At 42.9% G+C, this 19,200-nt stretch overlaps 1 protein-coding gene across 7 annotated transcripts in view; it reads right to left on the bottom strand.

Annotated features, from left to right (window-relative positions):
* The window catches only part of hspg2 (heparan sulfate proteoglycan 2), a 517,600-nt gene extending 500,182 nt beyond the window's left edge, over window positions 1-17,418 (bottom strand). For 5 of the 7 annotated variants that reach the window (XM_051930335.1, XM_051930339.1, XM_051930337.1 and 2 more), the window contains exon 1: window positions 17,067-17,417. In XM_051930335.1, the coding sequence (XP_051786295.1) occupies window positions 17,067-17,141 (75 nt within the window). In that variant the 5' untranslated portion in view covers window positions 17,142-17,417. Of the gene's footprint in view, window positions 1-17,066 lie in introns of all 7 variants that reach the window. The other 2 variants (XM_051930340.1, XM_051930341.1) reach the window with 2 other exon arrangements.
* Window positions 17,419-19,200: the final 1,782 nt, after the last annotated feature.

The raw sequence follows: 19,200 nt of genomic DNA, 5'->3' as shown, positions 1-19,200 counted from the left end.
GCTCAAGAAACCAAAGACTACAACAACCAAAGCCATAGACACCTGAAACGAAGCTTGCTGCGTGACCCTGATTTGAATCGTTAGATATGAAAACATAACAATCTGAACATTTACACCTGGTTTCTCCTTCAATTAAACATAATTAATGATTGAAATAGTTTTTTGAGTATCGCTTTGCTGAAAGTGTCCTGTTGTTTGCAGACATTTTGCAATGACTGATGATTGTTAATGACGCAAACTGTGTCCATTTATGTATGGTACTGTCAGGGGTAGAGGTTAGCCCTTGGCTTCTGTTAGACTGTGTAGCCCTGTCAAAGATAGCCATCAAGATACAAAAGCCCGACAGGAGTAGTGGTTTCTGCCTTTTACAAGGTATTCAGAAGTGTAGACATTTCAGGGGAAGCAATCTGAAGACAGATCGACACATAAGTGGATCCCAGCAGGGGCGTCTTGTGAGAGGAATGGCTTCTAGCCCCTGGTAAGCAATCAAAATTGAGGTAGCTAACTTCGTTGAGACATTCTTGCTTTGTATTTGAGCTTATCTGTGCTGAGTGAATGTTGAATTTTTAAGTTTTACAGGATGATTGTGTAAATCAAGGCTAACAGTTTAGGCATTTCCAGTATTATCTCTGTTCCAGACAGAGGAGCAGCTTCAGGGACAGACTGCTGTCACTGTCCTGCTCCACTGACAGACTGAGGAGCGAATCTTCAATTCCACCCCCTGGGGGTGGGTGTAAACGTTAGCATTATTCAAAGTTATTGTCTGTCTGTATACCTGCATTGTTATCACTCTTTAATATTTTCTTTATCAGCATGCTGCTGCTGGAGTATGTGAATTTCCCCTTGGGATTAATAAAGTATCTATCTATCTATCTATAATAATAATAATAATTCATTACATTTATATAGCGCTTTTCTCAGTACTCAAAGCGCTATCCACACAGGGAGGAACCGGGAAGCGAACCCACAATCTTCCACAGTCTCCTTACGGCAAAGCAGCAGCACTACCACTGCGCCACCTGTGAGGTATCTATCTATCTATCTATCTATCTATCTATCTATCTATCTATCTATCTATCTATCTATCTATCTATCTATCTATCTATCTATCTATCTATCTATCTATCTATCTATCTATCTATCTATCTATCTATTAACTTGTTCACCAATATAAAAAGAACCTTGGAGGTTAAAGTGCCTTTCCTAGACACTTTTACACCACATAACACAAGAGGTAGCACTGGTTCCTTGCAACAAGGAGATTTTGAGCTCCTTCTGTGGAGTTTACACATTCTTCCCCTGTCCGTGTGGGTTTCAACCAGGTGCTTGGGTTTCCTCCCATAGTCCAAAGACATCCAGGTAAAGCTAATGTCACATTACACGGCTTCTAGTCGTGGGGTATGTCAGTCGCTGATCTTGTCGCTGAATCAGATCAATTTAAATGACAGAAAATCACTGCCCATTTCTACTTTACCAAGCGAGTGCTGACTTTTTGTGACAACCAATAACATGCCGACTGATGGAGCCAGCACTGTACAAAGGGTTAACAGCCAAGGCGCGTTCAGTCACAATCTCTGCTTTTTAGTCTTTTTTTCTTCATTCTTTCATGCTACATAAAACACAAGACACCAGAAAGAGAAGCTGTTTGAGAGGTTCAAATAACCCACATTCCTTTTTCCTCATCGCTTCATTCTATGCATTATACTTCCTCATGGGAATCCATTGGTTGTTCAATCTCATGCACACAAACCCCACCTCGGCAACTAAAGAGAATCAGACCTGTTTGATTTTATTGAAGCGAGTCGCAGACTAGTTGGTCTCAGTCATTGGGTATGTCACATTACGCAACCGGCTGCCACCAACTCACTAAGACTACATAAATGAAGGCTACAATTGAAAAAGCACTCTAACAGTCGTCTAATGTGACATGGCCTTAAGGTGAACTGGAGTTGATAAACTGGCCCAGGTTGGTGGGTTTGTCTTGCTATGGATTGGCGACCTGTTCAGAGTTTGTTCCTGCCTTGCTCCCAATGCTTATTAGGATGGAAGGCCCTGCTCAGGAAAAGCGGATTTGCAAATGGATGGCTGGATGGATAAAATAAATAGAATCTTATAATAATAGCTTATTAAAGTTCGCAATTCTTCTCCAATTAAATGAGTGAAAACTGAATTTGTTTTTCATATTATGTTCTTAAATTCACTTCATTCAGTTCAGAAATGCAGGAGCCCAGCTTCTATCCCAGCAGCACGGGATTCAAAGCTGGTAATGGGGAGAGGACACCAGTCCATTGCCCTCACACATCAATTGAAGTTGCCAGTTCAGCTAACCTGCTTGACTGTGGGAGGAAAACTGAAGCAACTGGAAGAAAAGCCACACGGATAGAAAGCAGAGACTCCATCCACAGAACATTCAGGTGTGGACCCAGGAAGCAGCAGCACTAACAACTGCATTATCACACCACACAATTTTTTTCTTACACAGCACACACTCAAGGGGCTGCAGGGCCCTTGGACACGTCCTGGTTACTCAGTGGCATTCAATGCCAATGGGCTTAAGACATAAAAGCGCAATAACTGAAGCCATAACAAAGACAAATAACAGAGTCCTGATGAAAATGCAGACTGCAACATGTAAAACCCCTTTTGATCCACTGCCATCTCCGAGGAACTGCAAAAAACATTTTATTTTTAATAGCTGGGGCGTAACACAGGAAATCCACACACTGTAATAACCAACAGTGGCCAAAATAATCTGCCACTTGTAGATTGGTGCTGCAGTAAAAACGTGAAATCACAAAGAGCAAGTTCTGCGTGCTCAGGTGAAATAATTCAAGTGTGATCATCTCCTGGGTTCTGATTGACTTTCACACTTGAGGTACTCTACAGAGCAGAGTCTTTCACTTTCTGTTTGTAATGGAGCTGGAGCGTAGCTACTGTTCTCCAAAACTCATCTCTGAACTTAAATCTCTGATGTGTTTGTTCCTTACATTTTTAATGAATTTATTGCTGATGTTTGTTGCAGTGGGCATTACCGGGTGACACCTAAATGACTGTCCATAACATTTTTGAGCAGCGTTTCAGAATGAAATCACACGGGGGTACGCACACCACCCCCATGCTCAATGAAATGATCGAGTGTCCACGCGCCATTATTTTTGGTAATTACTGCATGTCTGTAGGTTGCATTGTTTAAACCAGGGTTCTCAAACGCCGGTCCTGGAGGCTGCAGTGGCTGCAGGTTTTCATTCTGACCCTTTTCTTAATGAGTGGCCTGATTTTGCTGCTAATTAACTTCTTTTGAATTAATTTTAATTGACTTGCTCTTGAAAACTCCGACCCAATAATTGTTTCTTTTTCCTTAATTAGCTGCCAAACCATAGTGAGAAAGAAACTGAGCCAAAACAGGACCAGCAAACGGTGTCCATCATACAATGTATTCTTATATAATACACTACCGTGGCTGTCCGTTTGTCTGTCCAGGATTTTAAATCACCTGTAGCTCGCAAAGCGTTTGAACTATTGACCTAAAATTTGGTACACATATACTGTGTGACGTCTACTATCCACTTTCGGGTGATGATTGACCTCCAAGGTTATTCCTCATTTTATTTTATTGTAGAATTAGCTCTTGGCAGCGGCCTGCAGGGTGGCCATGCGGCATATGCGTATGGGCGCTGTTCTCATCCCTACCACCTTCATCGTCACTTCCCCTACCTCTTCATATCTTAAATAGTTATTGAGGCAGATTTAAGTGCAAGCTTAAATGAAAAAAATAAGGAAAACATACTAAGTAATTGCAACACAAACACTGACTAAATCAGTTTTAACACGAAAAGATGCCGACGAAAGAAGAGAAGAAGTGGGCCGCTAGGGTGGAGAAAAGAAGAGCTGCTCAAGAAGGAGCAAGCGCATCAACCTCTGAACAAACGAATGCTAAACGTACAGAGAAAGAGGATGAAAACTAGGAATGCTTAAGTCAAGTGTATTTACTGCACGTTATCATGCAGTGCACCGTTACTAGTCTGAAAGTAAAGAAAGATGAAGGTCTCAGGAATGTTGATCTGCTCAGGTCCAAAAAACATTTTAACCAGTGCTCTTAGAAAAGAGAAAATCTACAATCTCAGAAATGTATGCTGTTGCACAATGAGAGGAGCAACAAGCCATGGAATTAAAGAACAGGTTAAATTAACAACAAGAATCAGAGCCTAATTAAGCAACTGCTTGGAGTGAAATTGGTTGGAGTTTGAAGGCCTGACTTAGACGGTCGTCTGTCGGCTCCCTCATTTTACGTTTTATTTCTGTTTGGCTGCCATTTAAGGAAAGAAATGAAGAAAATCAGAGGAACAATGAAGCAAATTCAGGGAAACAAATCTTAAAAAACAAGTCAATTAAAATTAATTCAGAAGAAGTTAATTAGCAGCAAAAACAGGTCACTAATTAAGAAAAGGGGTAGAATGAAAAACTGCAGCTACTGCGGCCCTCCAGGACCGGAGTTTGAGAACCCTGGTTTAAGCTATGATTCACTCTCTGTTAGGGAACTCTAACTCTGAACATCAGGTCACCCAGGAGTCTGTGAGGGTCTTAATCCGGCCTCAGTTACTGCACTGGGTGAGACCATCCCTAGTGATGCCACTGGTTTCTTGGTATTTTGGTTTGTCTGCCAGCCTGCCAACACCTAAAAATGTAACTCAGTTTGTGCCTAAAAAAATTGGGACAAGCAAAAGCAGTAAATGCTGCTAATAATTCCTGACAATTCTGTCACACAGATTGAAGCCAATTCTCCGTTCATCTTTGAGCTGCTGTGGTTTTCTGGCCTAGTGGTTAACACAATAGACTGGAAATCACAAGGTGTCCAGCTCCTGCATCCCCACCACTAATTCACTGTTGGGTCACTTATAAATATGATATGAAACAAGTGTACTGTGTATCATCTGTTAGATGCATTTGGATTGAATGGACAGTTGAAATGTATTATTTAAAAGACGTGACAGAGATTTACTTACCTAAAAGCCAAGAGGTTAAGGGATTGGGCTGTAAATTGCAGGGTTGCCAACTTAAACCCCATTATTAATTCAAGCACTGCACTTTAGCCATTAGAGCTCCAGCAGGAGAAATACAGAAACACGCCATAGTACCTGTAAAGAACTGGCATGGAGTTGAAAGGAAGACGCCATATAAATTGTGGGGGTCTTGGTGTACTCGTGAGTCTCATTCAGCTATGGGAATAGACTGACGGTGTGGAACCTTTTCAGTTTAAGCAAACAGAGATTTGACTGCAGTAATTATGAAAGGAATTAGTACAGTGGATCCTGTCTGTTACTTTAAAGAACACGGAAACACGGTTGGAAACTTAAGGGAAGATTTCTCACAAATGTTGGAAGCGTCACATTATGAAAAAAAATGCAGTCATGCGGTGATTTACAAAGTTAAGAAGATTTGTACTTAAGGCAGAGGGCCATAGGAAAACAATCTATATATATAAAATTCTTTTCGCGTTTGAAACGGAAATTACGTATGACCACAGAACATATTATAATACAGGAACTAATCACTCATTTTTATTTTGTCTTTACAAATTATTATTTGTGTGAGAGTTATTCTACTGATACTGAAAAGAAGTAAACACAAACACACCGATCTATCTCATAGAAGTGCACCCTGCGTCACCATCTCCCAGCCCTCATCTCTGGACTACAGCGCTGAGCCATCCGCCGCGTTCTGACAGAGAAGTTTTATTTATTTGTCCATGTGACTGTTGCGGAAACTGCCACATTGTAACTTTTTTTTATTTGGCAGTACTTGATAGTAGAAGAGACGAGGAAAACTGCTTTGTATCTTTCTACTTTTTAACTGCGCCGAGCTGTAAACAATGTGAAGACGAGACCACCTTCAGCTGCGAGGGGTCGTGAGAACAAAGTGGATGCTGGGAGGCACGAAATGTCGGCTGCTCCGCCGGGTCGAGAGCTTTGCAGTTTCGTGCAGTGTCGTCTTTTCTCGCACTTTTTTTGACACTTCAATTGCCCCATCGGCTCCTGGGAGAATGGGAATCTTTTCGATTGAGTGTAATCGGCGCCATCGAAGCAGGACTGTTTGTAAATTGCCCAGCACGACTACTTACTGTCCCTTAAGGTGAGTTTGGGTCACTAAAACCCCACAACATTCAAGGTTGCTTTTGTGATTAATTATTTTAAGAAGTAAATCACAGGTACGTAGTGCAAGGTTGTCAGGCAGAAATTTGGACGATCACATAGAAAATGTCATTTCTATACCACAGCCGTCGTGTAGCGCCTTTCACAAGGGATCTACTACCGAGAGATGATCCAAATAGGGCGGAGTGGTGGCTCTGAGGCTAAGGATCTGCGCTGGTATCCCGAAGGTTGCCGGTTCGAATCCTCGTCACTGCCAAAGGAGATCCTGCTCTGCTGGGCCCTTGAGCAAGACCCTTAACCTGTAATTGCTCCAGGGGTGCTGTACAATGGCTGACCCTGCACTCTGACCCCAAGGGGTATGTGAAAACTACCAAATTCCTAATACAAGAAATTGTATAAGGCGAAATAAAGAACAAAAAAAAAATACATTTTAGCTGCTGTTAGTACTACTTACCTGTTCTGTTATAGCGCCTTTAAAATGTAGTTTACCCGAAACCACTCTGGTAGTGCTCAATGTATCTTTACTTCTTACATGTTAATCTTTTACTGTTTAATAACTTATAGACTACATTTTATTTTTTTCCCTTGCACTCAGTGAGCGAAGCCACTGGGTAATCAGCTAGTCTACTATATAATAAATCACTAAGATCTGTGTGTCCAGTCCCTTATCCATATTACTAACTGAGAATGGTAAACCGGATGGACGCAGGGACATCCGGCCATGGGCCGTGGACGCAAAAGATGTACTGCGCAGGCGCCCCACAAACCCCCCCCAAGCAAGCAACGGAAACCGGCCGGATGGAATGCAACGTAAACGCACGAAGCCATTGCACATGAAATGGGACACACACAAAGAAGAGGATTGAGACCCACGACACCCAAAGCCCCCCTCCAGTAACTGAAATAAGAAATGAGGCCACGCGCCCCTAGAACACCAAAAACAAAGGAGTCACACACAGGCGCCACATAGCACATGAAACGGTTCGCACACAAAAAGGACGATTCAGCCCCACGACACACAAACACCCCCTCCACTAACAGAAATAAAAACTCAGGCAACAAGCCCCCAGCACACAAAAAAAAAAGAAGCCGCGAACGCCACACAAAGCCCATTGGACACGAAACGGGACAGACTACGGACATAGCACGCGAAACGTACACAAAAAGGATGATTCAGACCCACGACCTGAGACACAAAGCCCCATTACTGAACGAACCGTCCGTATTAAACCTACGTCATCTGAACACGTTCAAATTATGCAGCATAGATCGATCTCATTACACTGATGCACTATTAACCGTTCAACCACATAAAAGGCTACATATTAAACATACAAAAACGGGCAAGGCTCAATACAAACAATGAACGCCGTAAACTGCAACGGGCTTCTCACACACCACAGGCAAATCGATTACAGCTCCAGAATAGCACGTCCCAAATCCTGCACATACAACGACGCGTCTCTCAAACGGCACAAGCAAAAGATACACGTCAAGGACATCAATGACAGACACCTGCTAAACGATTGCGCCAGTTAGCAGACAACGCGTTCAATAATAAGTCCACTATTCATGAATATTCATTGGGATTAATTAATGTCATTTGCAATCACTGTCATTCACTTAACTTCCCTGAAGAAACAAATGGCAATACAAGTAATGAATTTACACGTTGTTTTCAAAAGGGTCAAATTAGACTGCCTCCTTTACATTCATAGCCTGTATATCTACAGAAGCTTCTAACTAACAAAGTACCTGAAAGTAAAAACTTTATGAACTGCATTAGATCCTACAATAGTTCATTTGCTTTTGCATCTACCGGAGTAAATATCAGGTCACCAAAAGGCAATGGCCCATACTGCTTTCGCATATGTGGACAAATATTACATTGCATTTGAACAGTGCACCCTGAAACAAATCAAGAACGCAAATATGCACAAATCAAGTCGAAACCTACAACGCGCTTCTGAAACCGTGGAAGAAAAAATGTCTCGGCTCCAAAAACACATGTCACTCCTTATTCATAATACCGGTCCCAATCACAGAAACATCGGTATCCACTATGAAAATGTACAGTAAAAATGCACGTGACATTCGTCTTGCCACACTATTAATTATAGATAAATGTACAATGGCATCCAGTCACTTACTCAACACCATTGATAAATTTCTACAAACGTTGATGAATAATAATATTCCCTTTGCAGGAAAGGTACTTTTATTAGGAAGAGATTTTAGACAGTGCTTAACTATTGCTCCACTTCCAATGCGCTCAGCTATTGTTCAGTCCACCTTAAAATACGCGGACAATTGGCATTGCGTTGATGAATAATAATATTCCTTTTCGAGGAAAGGTACTTTTATTAGGAGTAGATTTTAGACAGTGCTTAGCTATTGCTCCACATGCTATGCGCTCAGCTATTATTCAGTCCACTTTAAAATACGCGATGACGTCATAGAAACAACACGAGACCGAACTACAATACATATACAGGAGCGACACCTGATTGGTGATAATACGAAGAAACGAACAGTCCGCATATTAACAGTGAGTTCGATCCTCCTTATTACTTATCCATATTCCTAACGATAAAGATCAAACAAGTCATCAATTCACGATCACGAGTACAAAACTAGACGGCTCGAGTAACGGGACCACAAACACGAACCCGCATCAAAAAAAAAAAATTCACGTCGTCGCCTACAAAGCGCTTCGAAAACCGCGGAACAAAAAATGTTACGCGGACAATTGCCATTGCTTTCAAAAGATACACTTCGTACAAAACATGCGATGTCCAGATCCCGAATATAACAATTCGTTATTACAAACCAGGACATTGTACACTCGCCAATGCAGATGGACTTCATCCAGATATTATTACAACTCCTCAACCCTTTATCTGTGACGACTTACTTACAAAAATATTTGGAACAGCGGTCTCATTAGACCAAATACCCCTTTTAACACAACGAACTATATTATGTCCAAAAAATATTACTGTTGATCACATTAATAACCAGGTCATTTCATTACTTCCTGGAGAGTCGCACCTCTTTCTAAGCTCTGACAAAGTTGACTCTGATGATGACAATGACCATCTTAATTTCCCCTTAGAATATTTAAACACTATTAACCCAGCCGGATTACCACAACACAGTCTTAGCCTTAAAAACGGAACAATAATCATGCTATTAAGAAACCTTAACACTAAACAGGGTTTATGCAATGGTACACGTTTAGTCGTCTACACCATGACACACAATATTATTCAAGCAACAGTTCTTACAAGATCACATGCTAACAATACTGTTCTAATTCCTACAATTGACCTTACAAGTTCTGACCTGGAATTACCTTTTACACTTAAACGGAAACAATTCCCCATTTAACCTGCCTTTGCCATGACCATCAACAAATCACAAGGACAAACCATGGACAAGGTTGGCATCTACCTATCTGAGCCCGTTTTTGTACATGGACAACTTTATGTGGCCTTCTCACAAGTTCGACGTTCATCTGACGTTAAAGTTAAGGTCATAAATGCTCCATGCCAAGGAAAACTCATGCAAGGACAAGACACCATCTTTACTACTAATGTTGTTTACAAAGAAATTTTCCAATAAACCTTTACACTGTGCCAAACACTTTATTATTTGCTTTGTATCTGCGTCATCTACACCTTCACACTATGCTATATCTCATTCATACATCACGCTCTTTGTAATTTCCCAACGCCAGGGGTTGGCGAGTGAAGCGAGCAGGGGGCGGAGCCCCCTAGTAGCAATCTGATTGGCCAGACTGACTTTGCTGTGATCAGTTAGATTGGCGCACTGAGACAGTAGCCTTTCAATATGGCAAGTATAAAACCACACAGAAGGCAGGAAAGGCATCTCAGAACTAGTGACAGAATCTAAGAAAAAAGTTTTACAGCAATGTGCTCAAGAGAGGGAGCATCGGTGAAGACATGTTAGTAAAGACGTAGGAGACACTCTGAGAGGGTCGCCTTCAAAGATGGCAGATATAAATGCGGACAGGAGACGAGAAAATAATGACAAGACTCTGAGAAGATGGCAAGTAGGAAGCACCAGTGAAGACACAGAAGGCATGCTGAGAGAGTCACCTTCTAAGACGGTAAGTATAAAGTCTCGAAAGTAATCTAAGAAGCAAAATTTATGGGAATGTGCACAAGAGAAGGAGCAGCTGTCAAGAGAGGTTCACACACACGTGAGATAGAAAATATTTAAAAATTATTCTATCATCTATCTTTGACGGGTACCATGGTTAGTTGGGTAATAATGTTCTAGAAATTGCCAAAAACAGTCTCAGTAATACATCTTTTATTATTAGCACTATTATTTCATCTCGTGAACGAACGACGGCAACCTACGATCTAGTGGTTGAGAAACTGCCTTACATTGACCTGCCATGTGGCCACTGAAACATGAAGATCAGTTCGTGTTACTTTGTGCCAGCATACCAGTGACCCACACCAGAGCCTCAATTGCAATGACCTATACACTTTGTGACCAACATATGGCCAAATGGCTGACCCCAAATGGAGCCGTACGTCCGTGCATGACTGTACCAAATAGTGTGGTGGAAAGTAGGACTTAGGGGGACCTAAGGGGGTTATTAGATGTGATGAGCTTCTTGGTCTCAATGGCCTCTTCTCGTTACATGTTTTCTGATGTTCTACTCTTACTAGCAGTGCAGTGAAGTGGCTAATGCTTTGGACTGTGACACACAAGGCTACCAATTCAATCCCTGCCATTATCTCACTTGGCCTGGTCCTCTGCTTGGAAAAACATGGAAATAACAGTACAGTCCAGTGCAACATCTGTAAAATAAAATCAAACTGATGTTATGGAAAGGCAGAGTATTGCTTTTCTGTAGCTGGCTGCAAACACATTTCATTAGCATTGTGGTCAGGAGGTAAAACACGAGGATGAGTCGTCAGGCTCCACCAGTGACTCATTACTCAGCCCAGAACAAATGATGGCTCTGGTAATGTAAATATGGGAAGAGCTGTTGTGACCATCTGGGTTGGCTCTATGCTCCCTGTTCTGTCTGGGAGCCTTTTGAACTTGAACTATCGATAGATAACCAAGATGAGCCGGGCAAATGACGATACACTTACATAGCAAGGGCTACGTGCAAAAAGTGAATAGTGCTTATATTAAAACAATCCAAAGACAAAGTGTTCAAAACGTGCTGTGCATTGCAAAGTCTTCAATAAATTAATAGCCTACAAATCAGTGAAACTGTGCAGAGGTTCAAAATCCAGAATAAATAAATCCATAAAAACAAGGTTAAAAGCTAAAGCAGGAAGCAGTCCTCTAAAATCTCACAAGCACTGGTGTATCCCCTTAAAACCAACGTCAGGTCTCGCAGCATGGAGAGACATCATCCAACAGGTGCAGACAACCCTCAGTCCTCCCCGCCACCAATCCCCTACCATTCCACGGGGTGCCGCCGAGCCTTCCTCCTTCAGACTCCTGCTGCCATTCCCCGGCCTTGTGGGGGAGTCCTCCGTGAGTAGGAGCAGGAGCAACCCTCAGCCCCCTTTGAGCGTTGGCCACATGCTCCATCAACAGGCCTCCATTCCCATCCACGTGCTTCCTTCTGTCCCTCACTCCTGCCCTTCTTCCAGTCATGTAACCTCCACCCTTTCTTTCATGACCTTTCTTGTCTGTCTGATTTCTTTTGTTATTTCTGCAGTGCAGGCTCCTTTTACCCCTCCTGTCTGATCAAATTAGTCCCTACATTGATGGATTGAAGACTAGAGGTCCACATGACCATCATTGTCAACTTCTTCCATGTGAAGACTGAAAACCATGAGGACTGATTGAGATCACTGATATTAGGTTGAATGCCTAGACAGAGCTGGGTGGTCTCGTGGCCTTGGAACCCCTGCAGATTTTATTTTTTTCTCCAGCCATCTGTAGTTTTTTTTGTTTTTTCCTGACCTTCCTGGCCATTGGACCTTACTTTTATTTTATGTTAATTAGTATTGCCTAATTTTATTTCTGTATTTTGTCCTTTTTGTTTTTCCTTCATCCTGTAAAGCACTTTGAACTACATCTTTTGTATGAAAATGTGCTATAGAAATAAATGTTGCTGTAATTGGGTGTGCCTCACAGTAAGGAGACCTGGGTTTGCTTCCTGGGTCCTCCCTGCGTGGAGTTTGCATGTTCTCCCCGTGTCTGCGTGGGTTTCCTCCGGGTGCTTCGGTTTCCTCCCACAGTCCAAAGACATGCTGGTTAGGTGCATTGGCGATCCTAAATTGTCCCTAGTATGTGCTTGGTGTGAGTGTGTGTGTGCCCTGCGGTGGGCTGGCACCCTGGGTTCGTTCCTGCCTTGCGACCTGTGCTGGCTGGGATTGGCTCCAGCAGACCACCATGACCCTGTGTTAGGATATAGCGGGTTGGACGATGACTGACTGACTGACTGTAATTGGGTGCAGGCGCTCCCTCTGAGGCACAACTGAGGCGCCTAACCGATCCGCCAAGTACCTCAATCAGTCATGGACCGAAGCATGCCTGCACACACCCACTCCCGATTGCAGCACACAATTATTTATTTAAAATATTCCCGATGCCACTGACCACTTATCACATACCTCCCTTCACAAGGCTGCCAGCTGCACGGGTGGGGTCCACCCTTCTCTTAACCTTGTGCGAGTGGTGGCCCAGGTCTGTGGCATGGCCCTACACTGCACTAAAAACAAATAATAAAAGCATGAAAACCAACACTCTAAAAAGAACCCCAAGCTCCCGTTTATAAAACCCGGAAATTAAAAGAACAAGAACTTTAAAACGACAATAAAATCATCAATAAATATTCCATCAAAAAGTTCAAAATCTAAAATGTCCTCTTCCAGCTTGAGTCTGCGCGTTCATAAAATAGTCAGACACCTAACCTGCTTGCTGACTCGCCTTCTGTTCTTTGGTCTTCACCACCACAGCTCATCCCACTGCTGACACCAAATGTGACGGTCTGGGTCGGCTCCACACTACTTTGGGGGCCTTATCTGCCTGGTTCATCTCAGTTATGACTATCGAAGATATGAGTTCAATAGGCTCCCTGATGGAACAGGTAGCATGGAGTGACCCGGACTGTCACAGGTGTACTATGCATGTTAAAATCTCTGTGACTTAAAATATGTCAAGCAAATACGGATCATGTATGTCATTATAATGTCATATAATAGGAAGATTCAAATGTAAGTTGCGATTGCAAATTTTCAATGAACGGATGCAGCACTTTTAAAAATAAAGGTGCCAAAGTCAATCCTCTGAGTTTTTGCCATAGGGGAACCATTTTTGGCTCCCAAAACAACCCTTCACATGAATGTTCCAGAAAGAACCTTTATTTAGTTAGATCCATAACAGGTTCCATAAGTAGCCATGAATAGATGATAACAGATTTGTGAAATACCAATGGCCTCATGACTTTAAAAGGACTCCTGCTGCATTCCAATTAGTTGAAGTTTACTTCATCTTCTAATACCCAGCTAGATGGCCTAAAGATTTCTGTTATGTCGACATATTAAGAAACTTTTCAAAGCCCAAAAAACCAACATCATACAACAACAAAAAACCCTTCACAGAATGAAATGGTCCTTTGTCAAACAATAGTTATGGCACACAACCCTGTAAAGTGCCATCAAAGAAGCATTGTCTTTAAGAGTGTGAAGTGAGTAGTTACACGCCTTCACTGACTTTCTGAATTTCAGCCATCTCAGTCAGCACAAGGCTGTAGTTCAAATTAAAGGACTTGCCAGATCATCACCGGGCACAGAGAAAAAGGAAAACATCTTCAAACAGTCAAGTTAGAAATTCCATCTGAATGTTCATTCATGCCCACTTTATGCCAGCTGGAATAATAGCAGGGAGATGATGGAACCAGTTTTCATACTACCAACGCTCTTTTAAAATTTGCAGTACCCTTCATGGAATTGTAACTGGACAGTCAAACTGTCCTCCACTCTTGATAAAGATTCACATGGCATTCTTGTGTTTTAGACTATGGAGATCTCACTTGAGCCCTATTACACACACTTTTAAGAATGCTACAAATCTGGAAGTCCTATTTCTAACTCCCTATCTAACTTAACAGCTGCACTTGTAAATAGGCTGGACTTCCCCGTAAAGAAAATGACTACACTCTCAAAGAGAATGGTTCTTTAATGGTACTACGTGGTTCCTCATTGAGCCTTTGCTTGACAAACCACCTTTCATTTTGGGAAGGGTTCTCTGCATATGAAGTTGTTTCTTAAATCTTCGAAAAGCTTCCTAATGTGTAGAAACAAATCTCTAATGTACCGTAGGCCGCAGGAATCTAGCACATTAAGAAAAACCTGGACTTAACCTGTGTTACTTGACATATACAGACAGTTTCTTTTTAAAATTAGGAACCCAATAGTATTTCACAAATCTGTCACCATCTAGCCATGGTTATTTACTGTGTGGAGCCTCTCACAGATCTAAATAAATAAAAGTGCTTCCTGGAACCTTCATGTGGATGGGGCTTTTGGGAACCAAAAATGGGTCCCCTGTGGCATCGCTCTGTAGAACCACTGTGGAACATTTATTTTTAAGAGTGTAGGCAGGGCCGGATTTTCCTATAGGCTAACTAGGCTTCAGCCTAGGGCCTCAAGATCAAGAGGGGCCTACATTCAAATTGTTAGCAAAATTTTATTATCTCTCATGTAATTTACAAACTTAAAAATGGAAGGTGAAAGGGCCTCATAAGTGGAATAGCCTAGGGCCTCTTTTCATATAAATCCGGCCCTGAGTGTAGGCTGCACTGAAGAGTATTCTTCTTCGTGCCAAGTTTGTTAATCGAAACAATACTAGGATCCCATTCACATGGTGTATATCATAAAACAATAGACGCGCGTTCACCTGTTTGTGAAAATGACCTCATTCCTTTCAGCAGTAAGATTCTGGAGTGAATTCTACTTGAATGGGAACACCAGCTCAAACAACATGCCCTAAATGCAGCCTTGGGTTGGATTTCGGCGCCATAGACTGTCTTGCACGTCCAGAATTGTAAAACTTGACGGCCGCTCGTGTGGTTTTCCTTTAATTCATGCGGCTTACCCTGATCACGCGTGTGTCGCCTGGCGTGCCACTCTTACTGCGCATGTCCTCCCAGGGGTTGCGCTACACCTGCTCACCGCCTAAGGTTGGCCCCTGCCTTTCGTTCTTCGCTGTCTGTCCCCACGAATCTGATTTGGTTTAGGATGAATCGGTAATCGGCATGCTGATGTAACTTAAAATTATATTTTTAAAAGCGATTAATCCAAAGCAGGGTCGAGGTGATACGGAGCCTCTCCTAGCAACCCTGGGCGTAGAGCCAACGCACTACACGGTCCATTAATGTACACACTCACGTAGGGTACATTTAGAGCTGCTAATTCAACCTAATTTATATTTGCAATCGCGCTGCACGGGTACGATTCTCTGCACTGACTATGTTAATATGCGGCGCTTTTAGCACAACACCCTTCGCCTTTTGAATTTCCTCGCGCACTGCTGATGAACTTTACCCCTAATTAAGTCACTCACAGGTGTCCACCTCTGTGGCAGGGACGTCGAGCTCGTAGCGAGTGGCCGCCCGGGCGGCTCATACAGGCGCGTCACACCGCTTACTCAGCACGTTCTTTACCCAGAGCGGTACGCAGCCATCCGCTAGTCAGTTTGCTGTCTTCATGTTGATGTGGCCGCTTATTTCTGGCCGTATTATTATTTAAATCAGCGGGTAACTATTTGCCTCTTGTGCGCTGTGTTCCACACCCGTTAACTTGTAGTCAGATTTGTTTTTACCGTTTTACTGTATTAAGAGTGTGGCTCAGTGGTTGGAGTTTTGGAACGCATATTCACAAGGCTGTCGATTCGACCTTCAGTAGGGACTTGTAAAAAAACAAATATTACGCTACTTCAACGTGAATGCAGTTGTACTGCATCAGCGCGTCTACCATGCAAAAGTGCGAATTATTTAACAGGCAGTGGAAAGCGTTCGACCTCACCGCACTCCTGATGCGCATGCCGTGCGTGCTCACTAAGGAGAGATGCAATGGAAAAACTTTTATAGGGTTATGTTTGTGAACAGTTTTGCTTCTTTGAATAAAATGAAGTCGTCTCTGATTTTTCATTCGTTTGATTTTAGACAAGGCTTGATTAGACGCGATCGGGTTTCTGGGTACTCGTGGGCACTTGCTTTTCAGATTATCACAAAGTGTAGAGGCGCATGTAACCAACGGAGATTAAAAGGGATTTTGGAATATGTAAAGGGAAATTAAAAAAAAAGTCAAATGAAGGCGTTCGTATAGGTGATTCCTCAAAAAAAAAAAGCAAGGCAAGGCTGGCGGATGCTGTGCTACCCGCTATGCCCGGCGCGCCAGCTCATTCAGTCAGCCCCTCTCTGTCGCTTCTATCCCCTCGCAGCGAAGTCTAAACTGCGGGCGGCCAGGGAGACGCCAGCAGGGCTATGAATAGACGCAGGGCTTCTGGAGGTTTAAAATTAGACCACGGCAAGTTCTGTCAATCGCCATCCACGAAGCTCAGCTGAAACAAAGGCAAACCGGGACGGACTGCCCGATTTGTGGCTGGCACGCCGAGCACGTTTTGCAGCACCTGGGGACCATTGGCACGATGCGGGAATTACAGTAACTCTCTTGTCTTTTTCAATTTCTTTCCCTGACAGATAATAATAATAATATCCACACAGATCCATTAAATAAAGTCTGGAACCTTTAATTTCCTCACCTTCAATGTCTTTCTCAATTGATCTGTGGAGAATTTACAGTCATTTAAGTAAAAATAGAAATAAAAAAATGTCTTAGTCACCCACAAGATCATTGCCCATTCCAACCGAAAAGACAATTAAACATGCAACAGTGTCGTACTTACAGTAAAAGTGTAACATGCTATATGAAAGAGCAGAGTTAGTCCGTAAAGCGTCCAGAGAGATCGCCTCGTCCCCATTTTGTTGTCGCCCCCTTGCCGGGTATTCACACGCTGGGAGGAAAAGAAATCAAAGTCCTCGCTCCTAAACCGAGGGTGTAAAACCCCTCCGTCCCGCAGGGAAGAGACCTTTACTTAGCCTCCCCCGTTTACGAGCCCGCAATAAGCCACGAGCACAGCCCTGCAACTTTGTTTGAAACTTTGCTTTCTTCACTTTTTTTTCCCCAACTTCTTGCCTCTCCCGACTCCTGAACTCTCTGCCATGGATTAGGAGTGAGAGACGCTCGCACTGGAAAATCCAGAGCCTTCCAGGAAAAGACGGACTGGAGTTCTGGCAACGGAGTGCGCGGTGTGGGACGGGCTGGGGTGGAAGCAAGAACAAGAAGAAGGGGACCAGGATTGGGATCAGGGTGGAGTTGAGAAATTAAAAAAAAAAAGCCGTGTTCAAAATAATTGGGGAAGAATCGCTAAGCAATAGCAACCTGTTGGTCGTTCCCACTGCCACTCTGGTGAAAAGCCTAATTTGAAGTGACAATATAATGTCAGCTTCTTTTGCTGCTTGCAAATTAAATGTGTGCATTAAATTGATTTAGGTTGAGTCCACATTTGCATTTAGAGGGAAATTAAACTGTTTTGTCAGGCTCCATTTGTATTATGGAAAAAGGGGATACATAAAAAAAAAAGATAGGTGAATAAGAAGAGAACAAAATGAAAGGTAAGACGGATCTCAGGCAATCTGTCTACTTGATAGTTTTGTAAGAATGCCTACTGTATAACCTCCTATAGTCCGGAGGCATAGTGTTACGTTGATTTGCAGGTGATGGGTTGGCGTCCCATATGAAGATGGCTCCAGCCTTACACATAATGTTTCTGTGGTGAGCTCCACCTTACCATGACCCTCTAATGGAATAAACTCTGCTGTAGCATTTACACATGGGGAGTTCTGAAATCTTTGTTCATTGCGAAGTCCCGCATCATAGGCTGTTGGTAAGTGAGTGTTTCAGACGGAGTCAGGAATGAGCTCTGGCTTTGTCTCATGGTCGATGTTGCTCTATTTCCTCGGGTCTTTAGACAGATAGATAGATAGATAGATAGATAGATAGATAGATAGATAGATAGATAGATAGATAGATAGATAGATAGATAGATAGATAGATAGATAGATAGATAGATAGATAGATAGATAGATAGATAGATAGATAGATACTTTATTAATCCCAAGGGGAAATTCACATACTCCAGCAGCAGCATAATGATACAAAAAACAATATTAAATTAAAGATTGATAACAATGCAGGTAAAAACAGACAATAACTTTAAATAATGTTAACATTTACCCCCCGGGTGGAACTGAAGAGTCATATAGTGTGAGGAAGGAATGATCTTCTCAGGCTGTCAGTGGAGCAGGACAGTGACAGCAGTCTGTCGCTGAAGCTGCTCCTCTGTCTGGAGATGATACTGTTCAGTGGATGCAGTGGATTCTCCATAATTGATAGGAGCCTGCTGAGCGCCCGTCGCTCTGCCACAGATGTTAAACTGTCCAGCTCCATGCCTACAATCGAGCCTGCCTTCCTCACCAGTTTGTCCAGGCGTGAGGCGTCCCTCTTCTTTATGTTGCCTCCCCAGCACACCACCGCATAGAAGATGGTGCTCGCCACAACCATCTGATAGAACATCTGCAGCATCTTATTGCAGATGTTGAAGGACGCCAGCCTTCTAAGGAAGTATAACTGGCTCTGTCCTTTCTTACACAGGGCGTCAGTATTGGCAGTCCAGTCTAATTTATCATCCAGCTGCACTCCCAGGTATTTATAGGTCTGCACCATCTGCACACAGTCATCTCTGATGATCACGGGGTCAATGAGGGGTCTGGGCCTCCTAAAATCCACCACCAGCTCCTTGGTTTTGCTGGTGTTCAGGTGTAGGTGGTTTGAGTCGCACCATTTAACAAAGTCCTTGATGAGGTTCCTATACTCCTCCTCCTGCCCACTCCTGATGTAGCCCATGATAGCAGTGTCGTCAGCGAACTTTTGCATGTGGCAGGACTCCGAGTTGTATTGGAAGTCCAATGCATATAGGC

The sequence above is a fragment of the Erpetoichthys calabaricus genome, chromosome 8 (assembly GCF_900747795.2).
Source record: "Erpetoichthys calabaricus chromosome 8, fErpCal1.3, whole genome shotgun sequence".
Lineage (NCBI taxonomy): Eukaryota > Metazoa > Chordata > Cladistia > Polypteriformes > Polypteridae > Erpetoichthys > Erpetoichthys calabaricus.
The sequence above is the reverse complement of the archived record's forward strand: the minus strand, read 5'-3'. Positions and strand labels throughout refer to the sequence as shown.